The sequence below is a fragment of the Centrocercus urophasianus genome, unplaced genomic scaffold, assembly GCF_019232065.1.
Source record: "Centrocercus urophasianus isolate 14NV4802_14NV808 unplaced genomic scaffold, USGS_Curo_1.0 seq_10, whole genome shotgun sequence".
NCBI classification, from domain to species: Eukaryota; Metazoa; Chordata; class Aves; order Galliformes; family Phasianidae; genus Centrocercus; species Centrocercus urophasianus.
The window spans coordinates 68,950,571-68,970,928 of NW_024884142.1; the positions used below are offsets into that span (position 1 = coordinate 68,950,571).

At 36.2% G+C, this 20,358-nt stretch overlaps 1 protein-coding gene across 6 annotated transcripts in view; it reads right to left on the reverse strand.

The window, feature by feature from the left end:
* The window catches only part of CEP170 (centrosomal protein 170), an 87,546-nt gene that overhangs the window by 51,648 nt on the left and 15,540 nt on the right, over positions 1–20,358 (reverse strand). For 5 of the 6 annotated variants that reach the window (XM_042811366.1, XM_042811360.1, XM_042811353.1 and 2 more), the window contains exons 2-7: positions 14,208–14,353; positions 9,352–9,441; positions 4,261–4,339; positions 3,630–3,688; positions 3,364–3,526; positions 971–1,105 (exon numbers count right to left, since the gene is read on the reverse strand). In XM_042811366.1, the coding sequence (XP_042667300.1) occupies positions 971–1,105; positions 3,364–3,526; positions 3,630–3,688; positions 4,261–4,339; positions 9,352–9,441; positions 14,208–14,312 (631 nt within the window). In that variant the 5' untranslated portion in view covers positions 14,313–14,353. Of the gene's footprint in view, positions 1–970; positions 1,106–3,363; positions 3,527–3,629; positions 3,689–4,260; positions 4,340–9,351; positions 9,442–10,906; positions 11,056–14,207; positions 14,354–20,358 lie in introns of those variants that run through there. The other variant, XM_042811343.1, reaches the window with a different exon arrangement.

The window sequence follows — 20,358 nt, forward strand, 5'->3', positions numbered from 1 at the left end:
AAGCATACACACAAACAGAAAGTTTGCAGTACTGCATTATGATGCACGTGTTCCACATGCAACAAAGTTGTTTCAAGAAAACTATCACTACAATAAATGATTTCACCTAGTTTCTTCTCTATTAGTCCAAATCTTAAGCTTACTTACAGACAGCTTACTGTCTGCATCTTGAGAACTGTAGACTAATAAGAAACAGTTTACTAAAAGCTATGGTGAAAAAAACAATAGAGAAATTGATTTTACTAAAGTGATGTTAGTTTTGTTTGATTTCATCATGTTTAGAGTTCATTTCAATTCCTCTTTTTTAGAAAAAAAGTTATTCTATTTATAAGCCTGATGATAGATTTAGGGGTCTAATTATAGACATTGAGATCTGTGTTTTGGCAACACGTGCTGCAAGCAGACAGCCAGACTATCAAAAAAAAAAAAAAAAAAAAAATCGGTACTATGGGGAAATAAAACTTTATCAGCTTAATTTCAGACTGTGCAAATGTTTACTGCATGAAATACAGGACGCAATCCCTGCTAATGCAGATTACTACATTACAGGACAGAAAGCACAAACCACCTTATATAGCCAAGACTCAAACACAAAAATAAAATAGCACATTTTCAGAAGCGATTTCCTTAAGACATCCCACTGCAATCTCTAATTTTCAGCATGAGAAATGACAGATTAACTAAACTGATAAATAAAAGACAGTACTTCAGGTAATATTTTCTAAATTTACTGACAAAAATTGTACTGAATACTAGAGAACTGACACACGTCTGAAACACTTCTCTGGAAATTTCTAGGTTCTTGCAGAATAATTTTTAAGGTAAATTTTATTAAGCTTTCATCTGTGCAAACTATCTGTCAAACCTCCGAAAATAACATTATTTAGATGTCTAGTTCACAATACATGAAACTCTACTGAGCAGCAAAAGCTCCCAAAAGAATTAGAAAAGAGAGAGAAAAGAGATTTACCTGAAGCTGCCGTCTCATGCATTTTTTCTTCACCTTTGCTATCTGGTTTACAACCACCTTTTTCATCAGCTTCATCCTCACCCCACCAGGCTGGCTGTCCATATAAAGGTGTACCACGAGGCATGGTAGAAAGATCTATAAGAATAGTGCAAAACTGAGGAAATTGCTTTTGTGTTTAGTTGAGTTGCTTAGGTTCAAGCAACAAGAAAAAAGCGATTTATTGGGATCATTTCTCCTGGAAGCTGAAGTGAATTGGTTGCACGCATTTGCCCAAATACAAAACCAATTTAGAGACTGGATAAGTGATCTGAGTTCTAAATATAAAGGCTTACTAATGACCTGATCAAAACTTTTGGCACAAACATTTCTGCAAAGGCAGCTGACACCTCTTATTGTTGCCCTGATATATCTGCAAACACTATTTTCTGCATTGAGCTTGAAGTTGTCAGTACAGCAGTACATTCCTAAAAGCTGTTCACTGCTATTCCTATGAGAAGACTGTCACTTTTATCCACATTGACCTTTTGCTGAAATCTGAACTCAGTGCATGAAAAACTGACCAAAATTTCCCAGTGTTGCCAAGGTTCCAAATTGCTGACAGACTTAAGAGTGCTGAAAGTTATCAAGTGTAAAAGACTAGTGAGCAAAATTGTTTTTAAAACAAACCTGTAGTTAAACTGCGGTCCAATAAAGGAAGAACATTATACAGAATGCATACACAAGATTAAACTCATTTAAATCCAGAGGTCAAATTAAAAAAAAAAAAAAAAAAAAAGTATTCATTTAATTAAAATTTCTGTTTTCACAATAACTTATTGGACTAATTTTGATCCGACCTTCCCTCCTGAGAGTTTATTCACCATACTGAGATTTTAGTATCATATGGATGTCCTGAGGTTACTTTAAACAGTCTTTTATATAAAAGTGTGTGACCTGCTTAAATGTAGCTTGGTAGTTACCTATTACTTTGCCTGTCATGAATGTTTATTTTGCATTTTTCTTCAGGGCTTATTCAAAACAATTCCTTACATTCGGTACAAATTTCACAGTCATGCCAAAATTCAGCATGATTTGAAGATACAATTTTATTTATTTGTTTCAAAACAGCCTTACACTTCTACTGAATTGTTCTCAAAAACTTGATGGGAACAGTTTTGCAAACATACAACAACAGTGAGAGAATAAATACCCTAAAAGCTTATCAGCTGTAGTCAAATATAATCATTAACTTTTACTGTTATTTTTGAAAAAGTCAAGAGAAAAGGGAAGTTGAGGAGAAAAAAAAAAAAAAAATCCACTGCGCTACATAATGAAAATTTAAGAGGCTGAAAAACAATATTAAATCAGAATACTGAAGTATTGGTTAGGCTTTATGTACCCATAATAGGTTGCTAGATGAGATAAAATTAGTTATACCACTGAGTCCTACAGGTTGTGCAGAGAACTATATAAAGCAAGCTTTCCAGAATGGATTACACCTAACCAGCACAGTAACAGCCATGAACTAAGGAATTGGACCCAATCAGATTCAGATGTAATGCACAGTACCCTCCAGTACCTTTCTCATTCGTGTGATTACCTGTGATAACAGGTAACACAGCAAGGAATTATAATGAGAAAATTACTAAATGAACACAAGCCACACCATGAATTTAAGACAGCCTGGGCAAAGCCACCATGACACAATATATAAATACAAAAGATAATGTAAAAACAAGATCTGATACTACATGCTCTACCATTTTTATACCACAATAGAGCAGTTAGGTTCTACCCTGACACATCTAATGATGAATGCTATGATCTATAAAACAAAGAAATAAAAAATAGAAAAAAAAAAAAAACACAAAAGGAGAACTATTCAGAATGGTGGTGGAAAAATAATACAAACTGCTTCAGCTCAACTGCAAAAAAACCCCTTCACTTTACTGCCAAAAATGCTTTCTAATTGTCAGGAAGAGAAATATAAAAAACAAGGAATGCTACTTAAAAAATTGTTTTAGGTGTTTTCTTAACATGTAGATCTATGATAAAGGTAGAAATTCTATTCTGAAAGATATTAATTACTCTCATTCACTCTAACTTCTTCTCCAAAAGGGTGAAAATGCATTGGAACAGGTTGCCCAGGGAAGTATTCAAGACATATGAAGACGTGGCAGTGAGGAACATGATTAGTGGGCATAGTGGGGATGTGTTGGCAGTTGGACTAGGTGATCTTAGAGGTCTCTTCCAACCTTAAAGATTCTAAAATTCTATGCTTGTAATATATCTAAAATTTAACACGACTTAAAAACAAAACAAAACATCCGTGTGTGTAATTTCACAGACCCTGGTGAAGCAAACAAATGTCTCTTTCAAGCTTGCAATGCTTCTGCAGCAAAAATGCACCTTACCTATGGATTTCTCTTCAGATTTCAGTGCTTCAGTAGTCTTGTGGTGCACTTCAGCTGTGGACTCTGTTTCTTTGGACTCTGAGCTTTTGGAGATGGTTTGCTTTGACCCTTCTGCCTCTGAAGATTTCTGGGATAACTGGAGTTGGCTTGTAAATTTTTCATGCTACATGACATTAAGTAAATTAATAAATTTCAAAGAATGAAAAAAAATCTTTTACCAATAACTCGTAATGACAGAGCACCACTGAGGCACAGGCCATTGTTACCTTAAGAGCTTCTTCAGGGACTCTCATCTCTCCTCTGACAACAGTAAAAAGATTAGTATGTGGGAAATGCTAAGGAAAACACACTGCTCACAAGAGGATTTTCTACAAAGGCAACAGTTCTGCAGCGTTTTCTGCCATTCCAACAATAAGAACTGTTCTACACATTTATCACTGTTAGGACTACAATGTACAGTAGTGCTTGTAAAAGAAAATGCACAACACAATTACTTATTACTTACAAATAGACCATTGAATAGATAAATTTCATGTTGTAATACTACACTTTTTTCTTCTTCCCTCATACAGTACAATACTTTGAGTATTTTCCTCAAAGTATTGTTTTTCTGCAACACAAAAGTGACACACAAAAGTTGTATAACAAGAGGGTTTGAGGTAAAGGTTTGAAACAGTAATTGGAAATCAAGGTCTCTTTTAGTGAGAAACAATGAGATGTACTTGATCAATGTTTCTGATCATGGTACAGTATTCAGCAATTTTCTCTGATATGGGCATTTTTGTTGTAAAGAGAGATGCTTAAAGCTCTCAAATACAATGAGAACCCTTAATTTAATGCAATTACATTTTCCTCATGAGAAATGTGCATCAGGACACTTTCTTATGACAAGGATATCATATCCAAATCTCAGTTTATCTTCTAATTTCAGAGTGATGTATGTCTGTTCTGGAATCCTCACATCGTTTACAAATGTCTGTAGAAATAAATGAAGACAGAAAGAGATACTCTTAAACTGAAAAAAAGCCAACAACCTAACAAAACAAAACAAGCTACCCAACAATCAATCATTAAACTAATTTTATAAGAAAGAAGTTTTCAGCACTGCAAGTTTTCCACTGTTGATTCACTGGGGAACATTCCCTCAAATTAGCACTAATCATCATTATTTTTCTTGTAGCTTGCTTTTTCAATCTCAATTAGACAACAGAACTGATTTATCATCACCTTTGTGCAACACTTTTCTTTCAGTATTTCATGTTGGATATGCATGTTCTGAGGTAGTTTGGAAGTTACCTACATTGTAAAAAGACTTTAAGGAAAACAAATATGGACCAACTTACTGCATCCAAATTATCTCCAAAAAGCAGTGGTAGAGAACTCATGTACTGTGACACCTGAACAACAGCAGGCGTAACAATATTTGTAAGCAAAAATAACACCATTACACCAGCAAGCAGCAAAGTAGGGTGAAGTCCATAGTCTTGACAACACCTTTTGAAAGTTCACTTGTTGTACCACAACTAATCCTCCCTCCTTCCACTGTTGGAAACAATTGGAGAAATCAGAGAAGCTTTCATCAATTTGAAGAAGGATTGATGTACCTGAAAAACGGCCCAGTTTCACCAGCCATAGCAGCTGGCTGTTAGAGGCAGTACTGATTAATTCGGACCTGAAATCCTAGCGGCTGAAAACAAGAAACTCACAAAAATATCCTGGAATAACTTCAAGAGAACACCTGAGATACAACAAGGAGGAGTAAGAAGCAGCGAGGAGGAGGAATAACACACGTTCAAGTCAAAACGAATCTCAGAAAGGGAAACTGGAAGGTTAGGCAAACAATTTCATCTCTGTGGGGGAAGAAAAAAAGGAAATATAAACACAGCTTGAAATTACATTGCTCAAGCTCTACAGAAAATTCTAGAAAGTTACTAGTCAAAGTTATATTATCCCTGGAGGCATTCAAGGCCAGGCCGGATGTTTGGTCTGCCCACGGCAGGGGGATTGAAAGTAGATGATCACTGTGGTCCTTTTAACCCAGGCCATTCTGTGATTCTGAGTTATCTCCACAACATTCTGAAATTGGCAATGGCTCTTGTAACAACAGGGGAAAAAAAAAAAAAAAAAAGAAACAGAAAAAGAAACAAAAATCTTTCCACCAGGGGAAAAAAAAAAAAAAAAAAAAAATCAACCGCCCAACCAAACTAGCAATTGGGCTACAATTAGAAAAGAAGACACTAACTCTGCACTCAGACCCTTGAAGAATCTGTCCAACATATGAGCTGACAAAAACCTTCTGCACAACATCTTCCCTTAAACTGTTTTTCAACACTGAATTCAAATCAGCACTGAGGAACTAAAATTTACAGTCAGTTATTCTTCTTTTGTTCCCTCCTGGCCTTCTTGAAATCATCCTTCTCCTTTTACCCAAAAAGGATGTAACATCTGGCCTTATAGCAACGTAGCACCTTCCTTGTAAGAAATATGACTGATCACTTACTCATGACCAGTCTCTCATTCCTTAGATTTACTTCCCTCACCCTCTTTTCAAATCCTTAAAAAGTCTTAATTTGGGGCAAATTCAAGGCAAATAAAATATTTATGGCTTAGCTCAGATGAGTCTGTTGCAATATTTTATGAATTATTTAGCAGTTGTATTATTTTCTGTACCTCACACAAAAATCAATTTTACAGCTTCCTGCTCATTTTTATTTTTTAGAATGACTAAGCATGAATTCTGAAGACGGGAGATGGAACATGGAGCACCCAGATTAAAGGTATTTACTTTGTTTTGTGACATTTTCAGGTGTCCAAAATACCAGCACCCTGCAGAAGGCTGCAGGTATTGCAAATTCAAACTTGAAAAAATTTAAACAATATCTACGTATTTTTAAGAACTGGAGCAGCTGAAGTCTGCCACTTCTAAAGCAAAACTTTGAAGTTAGGAGTGCACACAACAAATAAATATTTAATAAGTCAAGTATCCGAATCTTTAAACACTTGTTTTGTTCATTTAAATAAATCCAGTATGAGATATCCAGCATGAGATCAAGTCTCTAAATACAGAGAGGATTACTTCCTCCAAATAATGCAGGGCTCTTCTGTTTTATTTTAATTTTCTCAATAAATAGCAATTTTTCTTTTTCTTTTTCTTTTCTTTTACTAATGCTCACCTTGGTCATAAAACTGACTATATTCTACAATGTAGGTAACCTCTCTAAGAAATAAGAATTAATTAAGAATTATTGTTTAGCAAGCCTAAAACTTAAAAGTAGTATTTAATGCATATTTATTCTAATTAAACATTATGAGAGCCCAGACATGCAAAGAATATCCTCAACACACCCTGAATTTCAGTACTGGTCTAGAAACATAAAACCAGAACTTCCACAAGGATGCTGAAGAGTAAGACAGAGGTTCAAGGCTGGCACATTTGACCACAGAATAGGCTCTCAATCTGTTATGTTCTTCACTAGAAGCACAAAAATAAGCTGCCACTCCTGAACAATGACTGGGTAAAATAAAAAGTGTCTGAAGAACCTGGATCCTCAAATGCCAGAGAGAACTTCAGCTGTTTCACTCAGCGTAGTGAGGAAATGAGCACTCTTAAGTAAGTAAAGGTGGCAGCTGAAAGCATTAGCTGCAATGCTAAAAAAAGTTATCTGTCAAATTTAGGAGCAACACAATGGTGCAGATTCAGTGACAATGGAGAAAAACAGATACTCATAAAGTTGATTTTAAATTTCTTCAAAGATTAAAGAACATATATCCCTTACAAAAGTTAAGATGGGGAGATGAAGCAAGGGAGCAGAGTAATGGATGTATATACCCTGGAATGATTAAAAAGGAGGAGAAAAAAAATAAAAATAGAACATCCTGAAAAGCAGAATGTCATTCTACTAAGGATTTCTCAGAAAAAAAAAGACAATAATATTAAAGTTAGCAAAAAAAAAAAAAAAAAAAAGTCAGATTTTGGAATGTCTTATTTGTGCTACAGTAAAAAGATGGCTTATATACAGATGAAGAACTCTTCATAGAATTCAGCTCTCATTTTCTACAGGCTGTCATCACTTAAATCTGAGAAAACAAGTCAAACTTCAATGCAACAGCAAAAGGAAGCTTTCTCAGTAATTTACCACAGATACCACTGGATTTAGTAGCTCTCTCCCTGATCCCAACAACAGATACTATTTTCCAAAGGTGGCTTCAAAACAGCCTTTGCACACAGAAGTTGGCTGAATTATGCAATGAGGTACAGTTACAGAAAGCTAACCACCTAAAATGTGAAGTTAAAATCAAAAACAAAAGATCAGTGGTCTGAAAGTATCAGCTAGAAATTTGGGATCTTGTTTTAAACTTCCATCTCTACACACTCTCCTCCCCAGTTTATGCTTTGTCATTTTGAACATCATTCAAAGCCACATAACGCTATCTAATATTCAGAGCAAATAGCTATATAGGTATAGCAGGATGAAAAGACCTATTGCCTAGTTATTAGTTCATTGTAGCATACAGAGGCATTGCCTATATTGTTCTGCCACACCATTTTGCTTAAGTATTCTGCTGCATAGAAGAAATATACCATTTTGTATCTGAAACCAAACAAGCAGAGGTATGTAAGAAAAAGCACAACTAGAAACAGATAGTAAGGGAAGCACTGTGAAGACAATGAGCAAGGACTATATTTTTAAGATCTAATATTCCTAGCACTATGGGAAGGAGGAGTTTCTTTGATGTCTCTGGATAAACAGCCACATAGGAACAGGCAGCTCCAACATGAGAATGAATCAGATCAAGTGAATCAAGTAACTGAAAGTTCTTTACCAGAAGCGAAGAGAGGTGAAAAAGGAAGGACTTTTAACACTTTTTTTTTTTTTTTTTTTTTTTTTTTTTTTTTTTTTTAAATTAAACTCAGATTTTGTGAGAAGATGATGAAAATGAAGTATACCTATTGATTACAAGAGTAACAAAGTTAGGGAATAAAATCAAGTGACGACAAGCAATTACTATGAGCTGAATTCATTTTGATCACTTCCCTGAAACAGTGCACTGACTTTCAAAATACAGAAGTATATTAAATATTTAAGGAGCAAAGTTCTCATCTGCATGTAACTATTCAAAGGAAATCCAAACACTTCAGAAGTTACACTGCTTTCAGATGGAGTTGAGGCTCTGACTCTTTGGAAGGCTGAGGCACCTGAAGACATCTAAAGGTCTGTATCTTAAAATACAAAAAACTAATAAAGGCAGTCTGAGAATTTATTTTGAATAGCACTTCAAGACCAAATGCCAAGTTGGAAATCAGTATTAGGAGACATTTCTTCCTCATATCTTTTTAAACATTTGGTAATATTTACTGAAACAATATTTAGTAAGCTCCTGATAAAGAGATGAACTCACAATACTGTGTATTCAACACACATTCATGACGTAGACAGAGAAAATACCAACCATAACCACCATCTCTAAACAGCTCCAAGAAATACTGAAAGAGCTTCAAGAAGTGACACAAGGATATTGAGAAAGAATATGCCAATATAAAATACAAGTAAGCTTATATGCAACACAGCTATTGTATACTTAAAATCCGTTTTCACATACAGAGTACAGTAACATTCTTATCTGTATGATAAAAGGATAGTAAGGAATACTGTGAAATAGAAATCCATTTCTTACAGAAAAATTTTAGGGATTAAAATGCCTTTAAAAAAATAAGTATATAATCAATTTCAGAGTGTTTGTTTCTATGTTTCTGAAATACAGAAGAGCTAAATATATCTTTGTACTCTCCTGAGATTTTTTTTTCTATTGCCAAGCCTTCTTTACTGAAGGACTTTATTTCAGTCCTGTAATTGATGCTCCACAAAACAACTTCTTTTTTTTTCAGACGTTTCCCTCTTTTTAAAACTTGCATGAAGAAAATATTAATTAATGCTTGTTAATTCACTGTCTATTCGTTCAAAAGAAAAGTTTCCAATGTTAACTTACCCCGTTCAAGCTACCTAAATCCTTCACTAAGTGTTCATCTGTAGAAGGTTCATAGTTAAGTACAGCATGTTGCTTGTCCACACTTCGTGACTAAAATAACAAGAATAAAAAAGTATTTCAAAAACAGATCAAAAGAGAATAAAATTGGATTACTCTAAGAAATAACTGTCATTTTCATGCATTCTTTCTAATTATACATAAAATAACTAATCCCCCACTAACTTGATCTCTAACCACATCGAGATCTGAGTACTCATAGCAGAATCATAAAATTCATAATAATTTTTTTAATGTTTCCTCAAATGTGACTCTAAGTTACATCCAGCCATATCTTATAAAAAAAATTTCTTTCTCTTTTCCCCATGCTATTACTGATGTTTAATCTTGCATCATCAATTTCACCTTTATTTCTCTCTTGCTCTTTCTCCCTTTAACTGCATGCTTATATCAAAACATGATTATAGTTCTCCAGTATAGCTGTTCTCTCTAAAATGTGCAGTTTCCTGTCATGCATTTCTAAACCCTTCATTATGTTGTCTGGGATTCTTACCGCAGTATACAAACGCTCATTTTTTTCCTACTTGATCTTAACTTTATGAACAAATTATCTATAACCTCTTCGCTAAATGTCTAAGTGGTTCCTGAGTTCCTATTCCCAGTCTCTAATTTGTTTCTTTAATTTTTCATTTCCTTCTATAAGTATTTCAGCAATTTTTTTTTTTTTTTTTTTCTTAAATAAAACTTGCTTCCAAATGTGAACAATAAGTTAGGAACAAACCTTGTTGCTATTTTCTCTGAGAAAACCATCTCCCTAAGATCCAAATTCCCAGACCTATATAGCACTGACAATGACTTCTAGGCTCATTCCTGTACTAGCACCTGCAGTCTGCCAGTTTTAAGGATCCCAGGTCATAGAAGCATTAGCAAGATCAAGGCATCAGGCCATGCAATCATAGCTTCTGAGGAAATGCCTTCACTGAACTTTTAATAATTATTTTATTCAATTATATATTACTTTATTAAGCAATTATTATATTACCTTTACATGTCACTGCATACCACAGAATCATAGAATGGCTTGGGTTAGAAGGGGCCGCAAGGATCATCAAATTTCAATCCCAGTGCTACAGACAGGGCCACCCACCTCCAGATCTAATATGAGACCAAGCTGCTCAGGGCCCCATCCAACCTTGAACACCTCCAGGGATGGAGCATCCATGGCCTCTCTGGGCAGCCTGTTCCAGCACCTCACCACTCTCTCTGCAAAGAACTTCCCTGATTCCAATCTAAACCTTCCCTCCTTGAGCTTTTAACCATTCCCCCTTATCCATCACTGCCTATCCTTGCAAAGAGTTGATTCCCCTCCTTTACATAAACCCTTTTAAATACTCCAAGGCTTCAGTGAAGTCTCCTCACAGCCCTCTCTCTTCCAGGCTGAACAAGCCCAGCTCCCTCAGTCTTAGCAGGGGAGGTGCTCCAGCCCTCTGATCATCTTCATGGCTTCCCACTGGACCCTCTCCAACAGCTCCACATCTTTCCTGGTTGCAGTACTCACAACGGCAGAGTAGAGAGGGACAATCATCTCCCTTTCCCTGCTGGCCACACCTCTCCTCTTCTGATAGAGCCCAGATTCCATTGGCCTTCTGAGCTGCAAGAGCACACTGTTGGTTCATGTTCAGATTTTCATCCACCAGGATGCCCAGGTCCTTCTTCACAGGACTACTCTCAAGGAGTTCTTCTCCCAGTCTGTACACGTATCTGGGATTAGTCTGACCCAAGTGCAAAACCTTGTACTTTGCTATGTTGAACCTCACGAGGCTCACACAGGGCCACCTTTCAAGTTTGTTTTGGAATATTTACAAAATATATTACGAAGATAGGAGTTTACTGTGAGAAGTAAATCTATATTCCCAGACATGAATAAAACCCCCACTACACGAATAGTGGGTAGGCATGACCTGAGGTCTAATTCTACAAAACACATGACAGAGTGAAATGCTCTCTAATAAGGCTACTGTAACACGCTTTCTGACAAGAGTATGAATAAAAGCATTAAAAGCCACTTTCTTTATCATGCATTGTCCACATGCTTTGCAGTAAGAGAACAACCAAGTTGTCAGAAGTGGAATGGAAGGTCCTGCACAAAGAGCTATACATACAGAACAAGAACACATTATGAGCTTCTCCTTTGGTGGGTTCCTCCCCCTTCAGCAATGTGGTATCACATTCATGCTGGCATGTAGACCTAACAGCAGGCTACACAGAATATTCTTGAAATCACAGGGCCTCTTGATTCTTTTTAACTACCTCTAAAGTCAACAGACAATAACATCCATGAATGACTGGACTCTGTTCACAATATCCACCCAGCAGGCAGCTGCTTTTGGAAGTGTTGATGACTGAAGCTTTATAACAAAATAATAAATGCTCAGGCAGTAAGCTTCACTCTAAAGACTGATCAGCTACAGATAGGGACCATTAAAACTACGTTATTTACTAATGAGAAAACTGCAAAACCACAATACACCACATACATATATATATATGTGTGTGTGTCTGTATATACATATATATATATATATGATATTTATATTATTATATATTTTCCTCATGCCACATATGTATATATATACATGGCATGAGGAAAATATATTACACAATCTCCAGTTATGGCGAGATTTAAGGAAAATGATGGATAGCAAGGAAGTCAAGCTTACTTAACTGAGGGTTAAGTAAGGTTTGTTTAAGTGAGAGACACTGGACCAGGTTGCCCAGAGAGACTGTGAATGCCCCCTCCATGGAAGCAACCAAGGCCAGACAGGATGGGGCTTTGAGCAACCTGGTTTAAGGGGAGGTGTCCCTGCCTTTTAGCAGGGGGACTAGAACTAGATGATCTGCATGGTTCCTTCCAACCCAAACCATTCCATCATTCTACCAACAGAGAATTTTTAGTCTTTTGAACTCGGATAAAATGATTTGCTGCAGTATATATTATATAAAGCATATCTCCAAATCACTTTCTTGAGTGAGAGATTGAGCTGCCCTACTACTGCTGAGACTTGCAGTCAGCCAATCCAAGTGAATATTAAAAGGCTAAAAGGTATGATAAAAGAGGGCACAGAAGTAGAGATGGTAGTATTAGGAACGATAATTAAAGAAAAAGCACTTAATAAAGAGACAAAGTGCTGAGAAATCTCTGTCTTTAAGAAATTCATTCCACTTCATCTAGCATCTAGGAATGAAATCTGCATCTCTAACATCAGACTGATCAAAAATTTTACATTCAAAATAATAAAACTAACATTACCAGTTGCAATCAACATAAGTAAAATCATAATTATTACAATAATTTTTAATTAACACTAACTGAAAACACACACATGTATTTTAATACAAAGTTTGTAGCTAATCAGTCACATTCTTCTCTCATTGCAACTCTGTTATTTTACCTGGCAAGAAAAACTGTATAGATTAAACAGGAAATAACATTTACTGTTGGGAAGGGGAGGTGAGAATCAGTTTCCGTAATTGCCTTACTAACATAAATTTGAAGCATATTACTATCTTTAAACTGTTAAAACTTTTACATTTTTCCAACTTGTGAGCAACAAAAAAAAAAAGCTTATATAACATGTAAAAATACCATCTCACTCCCCATCTCAAAAAAGCCAACTTTGCTCTCAGTTTCATGACCTAAACCAGAATATTTTTTTAATTATAACATCCTGTGTAGGAATCAATTGCAATTTTTATTTTTATTTCTTTTTGCCACCTTCTTTTTGCTTTTTTTCCTTTATTTTTTTTCCTACTGAAAACAAATACTTCATGCACAAATCCCCAAGACCTCATACTGCCTGTTCTTATTTTGTTTGTAAGAGAAATTGAGAGTATTTTCAACTTTATAAGAGACAAAGCATTTCTACCACCAACAAACCCTTTGGATATCTTTTGAGGTTGACATGACTTTGTACTGAAATTACACTCTCAGTCATACAAATAAAAAATAGGTTTCTAGGCACTTCACTTGCAAACAGGATTCCAACTTGGCTATTAATGGCTACATATACAGTTCCTGACAACTAAGAATTCAAAAGTAAATATGTTACTGAATGGTAGAAATCACTGAGAATATGAAAGTTTAATCATCATAAGAGTTCTACATTAATCAAAGACAAGGATTCCCCAAAATAACAGCATTCACCGTTAAAAACTACATACACTGGAAAGCAGCTCAGAGGACTACAGCTCTGATAAAGCAGAGTGCCTGCCGTATGGCTGCACAGCAATACAGTTACACATCTCTAAGAGTTCCCCAAAGTGACTCACCAGTTGAGGAAGCTACTGAAGTATTCAACTGACAGACTCGTATTTTTACAGTTGAACCGGAATCATTACTGAGATTGAGTCATTCAAATTCCTTAGAGATACAGGAAATAGCTTTTCTACTGATTTCACTGCCTTTGTACAAGGAGATCAGGACACGGAGACAGAGTTACATCAAATCATGTGACTAAATTAGATTACAAGAAAAAAGAAAGCTCTTTTCAAAAGCATCCGGTGCACGTAGCGTTATCACACATTAAGGGTGCAGCTGATTTTTTACTCATCATATTGCAAAATTTCTCCAGCTTTCTATTCTTGCATTCAGTATGAAATTTCTATAAAGAAAATGTGATCCTCTACACTTGGACAGTTAAGCGTATGATTGATGGCAATATACTCTAACTTTCTGTATGAACACAGCAGATAAATCAAAACAATCACCCCACCCAACATCTGGCAAATCTCATTTTCATGCACAGCATTAAACTCATTCAAGATTTGAGCAGCTGCACATGGAAGGCTGATGCAATTACCTGTAACATCAGCTCACAGTCATCTCTTCCAACAAAAATCATTTCCCGCGGCAGCCGATGGCGGGTGCCTCCACTGCTCACCAAAAACCAGGATGTTAAGCTCATCTTCTGCTTAGCTGATAAATCCTTGGCAAAGCTACGTCATCCTGCAGCAAGACAGAAAGAAAGAGGAATACAGAAAGTCATTTTGATTATTTTTAGCTACAGTTCCTACTCAGCAAACACTGCAAGCAGAATACATAAAGCCTCTGAAAATACAGCATCTCTCAGCAGCAGGCACTGATGCCAGCAACTGGAGGAAGCGACAGGCTACAGACTTCCATAGTCCTGATGCTCTGCTTCATGCAATGAGGCAAACGCAATCAGAGGTAAGCTTCTTCAAAACAAATGAGCATAGGGCTAATGCCAGTCATACATCAAGCTGTCAGAAAGCTTTTAACATTTAACCACTTATTATTGAGATAATTGCTACATAAATGGTTTGCTATCACAGTCAATAAACAGCATGGCAAACACTCACAAGAGACAGCAATGTGCATGTGTGGTGTGCATATTTTCCAGTGAAAAAGAACTACTTCAAATTTGTTCTATTTTAAGCTTAACTGCTCTGCACAGCACCCGATTTTTTCATCCTATTTACTGTTAGATGTTCTTGGGAAAAAATTTTATCTTGGAAGTTCAGCAGAACACATTTTGAATTGTAAACAATATGGACCAAGATGAACAATTAAGAAATTGTGAGCAACAAACCAGAAAGCAGCATTCCTATAATACACAGTCACTCCAAAAGTAATGCCTCCTATTTACTTCCATGGAAACTACAACCGATACAGGGAGCACAATAACACTAGTTGACAGAGCAAACTCTCAGCAACAAAACACTGTTTTTCAACAGTCACCACCACTAGCTGTGCATTTTCACCAGTGATGAACAAGAGCCTGCATGCTGTGCTTGTAACAATCTGCAGCAGCACCTCCCTGTGCTCACATACAGTATTTGGTTTCCAGAAATGTTTACTAAGTATTGATGAACATCAGTGGTGCAGTCTTTTCTGCATAGAGCTCTGGCTTAACTCACCAACTGACAAAATGACAGTCAGTGATAGACAGAAATAAGAATACAATCATTTAAAAAGCTATAAAAAACACAAGATGAAGCAAAAGATTGAAAAGTTGACAAATATATACTAGTCTATGGAAAAGTCCTTCACATAATATGGCCAACTTGACGCTGAACAAAAGCACAATTAAAAGCGCTCTCTAGAGTAATTCAATGGTTGAAACTTGGGACAGACTTTAAGTGTTCCAAATCTCTCTTTAAGAAAAAGTAACACAAAATAATCATACCATTCATTCATTATTGCTCCCTATTTGTTTAGAGAAGGTAAAGAATATAGAAAGCAACCAGTCTGCATTCCTTCTCAGTATCAAACATCTGGTACTTCTTTCATTTGTGTCATTTAGTGAAAGTGAGTTGAGCAACAGTACTCCAAATAGATGTAAACTTACAGAAGATTTCAGCATAATCTTCATTCTAACAAGGATGCTTCGAGGTTCTCAAAACTAGGCTAATGTGTAAGCACTGAATAAGTCACCACCATTGCCCCATTAGGCAAACTGTCATCAAGGAGAGACTGTAAATCACGAATGCACATAAAGAAGAACAACAAAAGTCAAAACTGCATCTAAGTGACACAATAGGCCTCAGTTAAGTCTACAACTTGCAACAGAAGTGCTGAAATGAACCAGCAAAACTGTGAAACCAATTTAAAAAATGGAATTCAAATGAAAGAAATTAGAGGATTGAATGTGTTAAAGATTTATTTCATTAAAAGTATACACTGGTATTTGCAGGAGTGTGTTTTCATATACACAATATCAGGTGGGATTACCTTCTCACAGCTGTATTACAACAGATTCTTCACATGAAGCCAATGCCTAATTCATGCTCTCCAGCTCAATGGAAGAAACGGTGAACCATCTACACTGTACTTTTCAATAACAAATTGCATCTACAAGAATAACATCCCCAAAGCGTATTTAAATACATCTAGATCCCTTGTAAGTATATTAATAATTACAACAGTGTATTCAATAGCCCTCAAGGAAATTAAACTTTTTATTTTTAATATAATCTAGTTTAAAACTAGAAAATAAAAAGTTTAATTAAATTATATCCTTGCATTCTTTTGTAGAAAAAAAAAAAGTACTGAAGATTGCTAGTCCAAATTTCCACTTTTAACAAGCAAATTATATGGGTATCTGAAAGCAAGCATACTGGTCAATATAAAAGCTCTTCATTTAGTTCATATTTTACTACCCGTTAAGTCTCCCATCTGTTTATTAAAATACCATTTACACCATGAGGTCACCCAACACTAACCGCAAATTCATACCAAACCTCATATATTATGCTCTTTATGTGTATGTGTATATGTACAAACATATATGCTATTTTGAAAAGTTCATAATCACATACTATACATTTGTTTACACAGACTGTCAAGAAAAGAACTATTTTTACTTTTAAAACAGACAAGTAGGTCAACAGCTACTAAGCTACCTCAAACCTCCGACAAATGGCAAAGCTTGACAACAAGCACATTAAACTAAGCTATCTGAAAATAAGTAAATAAAAAAGAAATTATACAGAGTAATCATTGCCACACAGCTTGGCAGCACATTCGTAGTTAAAAGTCCATCACCATTTCTATCAAAGCTAATACTGCTGTTCTTTTCCAACAGTGCTTGCTGACACTGTGACAAATCATCAACCCAGATACATACTTAAGTTTCAAGTATTCATTAGAATAAACCAACGCCTTTGATCAAAAAAGCTTGGCTGAAATTGCACATGGCAAAAGTGACTGAAATTATAAGATACAGTAGCAACAGTTATTTATTAATATCAGAGCAAAGTAAGTGCATTGAAATTTTTATATGAAACGGTGCTTCTCATTAGTTACAAGAGCTGCTCTGAAAGCAATGCCTCCTACTTTAGTATGTCGGCCTCGACAACAGGGGTGGATGCTGGAGCTACGGCAGTAGAGGTTGAAGCTCCCCGCCAACATTCCATTACACACTGTTGCCATGTGACAGATGGCAGCATAGGGTAGTCTGGCACAATGGCATCTGAATCAAAGGTTTGGGATTTAATTTCACCCTGCAACGGGGAAAATTGGCACCTGCTGACATTCAATAACACTTCCTGCATGTTTCTGGAGTCCAAACAGTGAATGGGAGTACAGTGAGGCAGAGCATGATGCGTTTCAGCAGTGGAGACAGCAAACGTGGGTCACCTCCACTGACCAAAGTGCAGCATGCAGGTTCTTGTTCATTGATGGTGACTATACTGAAAAATACTTTCGTAGCTGAGAATTTGCTCTATCCAATAGTGTTACTGAGCTCCTTGTACGTGCTATAGGAGGCATTACTTTTGGAGCAATCAACATAGACAATATATGGACAATTACACTGAAGCCTGAAAAGTTCATGAAAGCTTAATGTTTTATATATACTGCTGTATTAAGTATTCTGACTGTAGTGGAAAGATTCTGAACAATAAGGGGATGAATGATTGCTCACTGTCTGGGAGATACCAAACTGAATTACTACAGGACAGATGCAAAATGGTTACCAGAAGTAGCTCTTTACTCAAGGCAATTTTAGGTCACGATAATTCTTGCAATGAGACATTATGGATACTAAAAGGTTATGCTGGGTCAGTATGCAATAAGCATTCAAGGAAGAGAAAAATAATTATGCCATTTAAATGCAACGATCCCATTTCTGGTTCAGGAGCTGCCTGAGTCAGGAGTAAGGCTCTAGGGAGTTGTCACTTGATATCACCATAGCTAACACACTCCTTTCCTCATGAAGCCTGTGCTCATGGGGAACAGGATTGTGGCCTGGATGGACTTGCACTGCTACAGGACAGATAACTCTTTTAGCTGAGACACTCACCAAACTCATTAGGATTTCCTCCCCAGCAAAATGAATTTTAAACACTTTCCTAGAGTTTGATACCTGGGTGGCACTGGATTGTAATCTTTACCACAGGAAACATAATTACTGAGACTCGATCATCCAAAGCAGTGTTTCATTCTATGTACCATGAATGTCTGTTTCTCAGACTTCCATTGCAACAGTGAAATGTTTTCTCATTTGCAGAAGAAATAGCACTTTATGGTCAAGGACTAGCAATTTCAAAAAGCAATAATCAGCATGTAAGGAAATACACACAGGTCATAAGTCATTTGAAACAGATGCAGCAGCAAAGGAAAATTGGCTGCATAAGACTGTAAACATAAGTCAGTCCTAACAAATAAAGCTCTATATTATGTAGCCAAGAGATGGGTGTAACCAATTTTAATATGTCTAGAAAAACATTGCCAAGCTTATAGTTTTGATTCAGCAAAAATCCTTAATAATCTCTCATTTGAGCAACCTACAGGCTACATATTTGTATTTGCATGTCACTGAGAACAGCCAACAGTTTTTTCCAGAAGCAAGACATCAGCCCTACGGAAGAACAAAAAGCTGCTTTTAAAATTAAAACTAAAGCTAATATATGCTGAAATTCAGACTTTAAGCATCACAGTCTTCCACAGAACAACTGAAAATCATATAGCTTTAATAGTACACAATTATCCTATTACTGTACAGTGCATGTTCTTTTTAAACAACACGCAAAAACCTCTGCATCAAGCTGATACAAAATATTGACAGAACTGCAATCCCTACACTGCCCGGTATTTGAACTTCTAAGTTCCTGTTCCAGCTGCTAAAATTATGCTAATATTAAGTAGTCTTTGCCATATAACTGACAAAGAAGCAAAGTACAGTATATACGTGGAAGTTTCAGGGAAAAAATGGCTCAAATGTTTTTGAAAAAAGGTAAAATATTCTATCTTACTGGCATTAAAAAAAATAATAATTAGAAGCAGTACTTCATACATTGGTAATTGAAATGAATTGGTAATGCTCATAAATTGGTAATTGAAATGTGACAGGAGGCCTCAGTATCAGTTCGTACCTTCCACTACTGCTCTTGTGCAAATCTACCCAAATGCAGGCAAGAAAAAGGCTTTTGAAAACTTTTCATGTGTATGTTAGTTAAGCAAGTACACAGATGAATTTTCTTGCCGTCTGCCTACACAGAGCCTTAAATACTGCTTTGTAATGTTGCTAGGCCAGTTAGAGCCAAAACCAGTACCCCTTCCCCATTACTTTCAGTTCATCCCTTGTTGGTGATAGGGCCAGAGGAAGAGAATGCCACATAAGACACCTGAACAGCTTTGCAAACTGCTGTGAGGACTCCAGGAAGAAAGACATCGGATGCAAGTCATGACAAAAGAGAAAACCGACTTAAGAGAGCACTGATAGCATCAGCAGCGACTGGAAGTGGCCTGAAACTGAAGTTGATTCCAAGTTCACAAAAAAATGCTGTCAGCAAACAATGCCCATCAGAAAGTGCCCACCATGGCTGCTGAACCAACTGCCTGAGGGAATTAAGAATGCTATTGCCAACAGTTCTGTTTTTGACTGAAACAGTGAAATCCATGCTGTACAAAGAAAGAAGTTCTTTCCAACCCCAAGAATTCCAACCCCAAGAAAATTTCTGCATCAATATCATTGATATTAAAAAGTAACCTGTAAAGGTAACCAATGGAACTCTAGGAAGATGAGTGGAGAACACGACTATAATATTTAACCTACTCTGTAAAACACTGCTGTGGGGCAGGATCACAAGTGGCGTTTGATGCACTATCATAATTAACCTACTTACATACATTATTAGAAAATAGCCTTTAACTACATCACCACATATTAATTTAACCAGGATCTCTACTGTATTTGTGTTAAAGCAATCAGTTGACAATCAGTTTATGACGGTTTTTTCTCCCTCTTCTCATTACTTGATTGTACTGTGTCTTATTTATCGCATATCACTAAAACCCTTCATGAATTATTAACTTCCCATTGCCTTTATCTACCATGCTCATCATCACAGCACGAGAAATTCATTAACACTTATGGCAAAAGCTGCACAACATCTGTGCAAAAAATACATAATAAAAAGACAGTCTCTATTGCTCCCCATTTAACACTACAGTATCTTAATGTTGGACTGAGTTCTAAAACCAGCAGC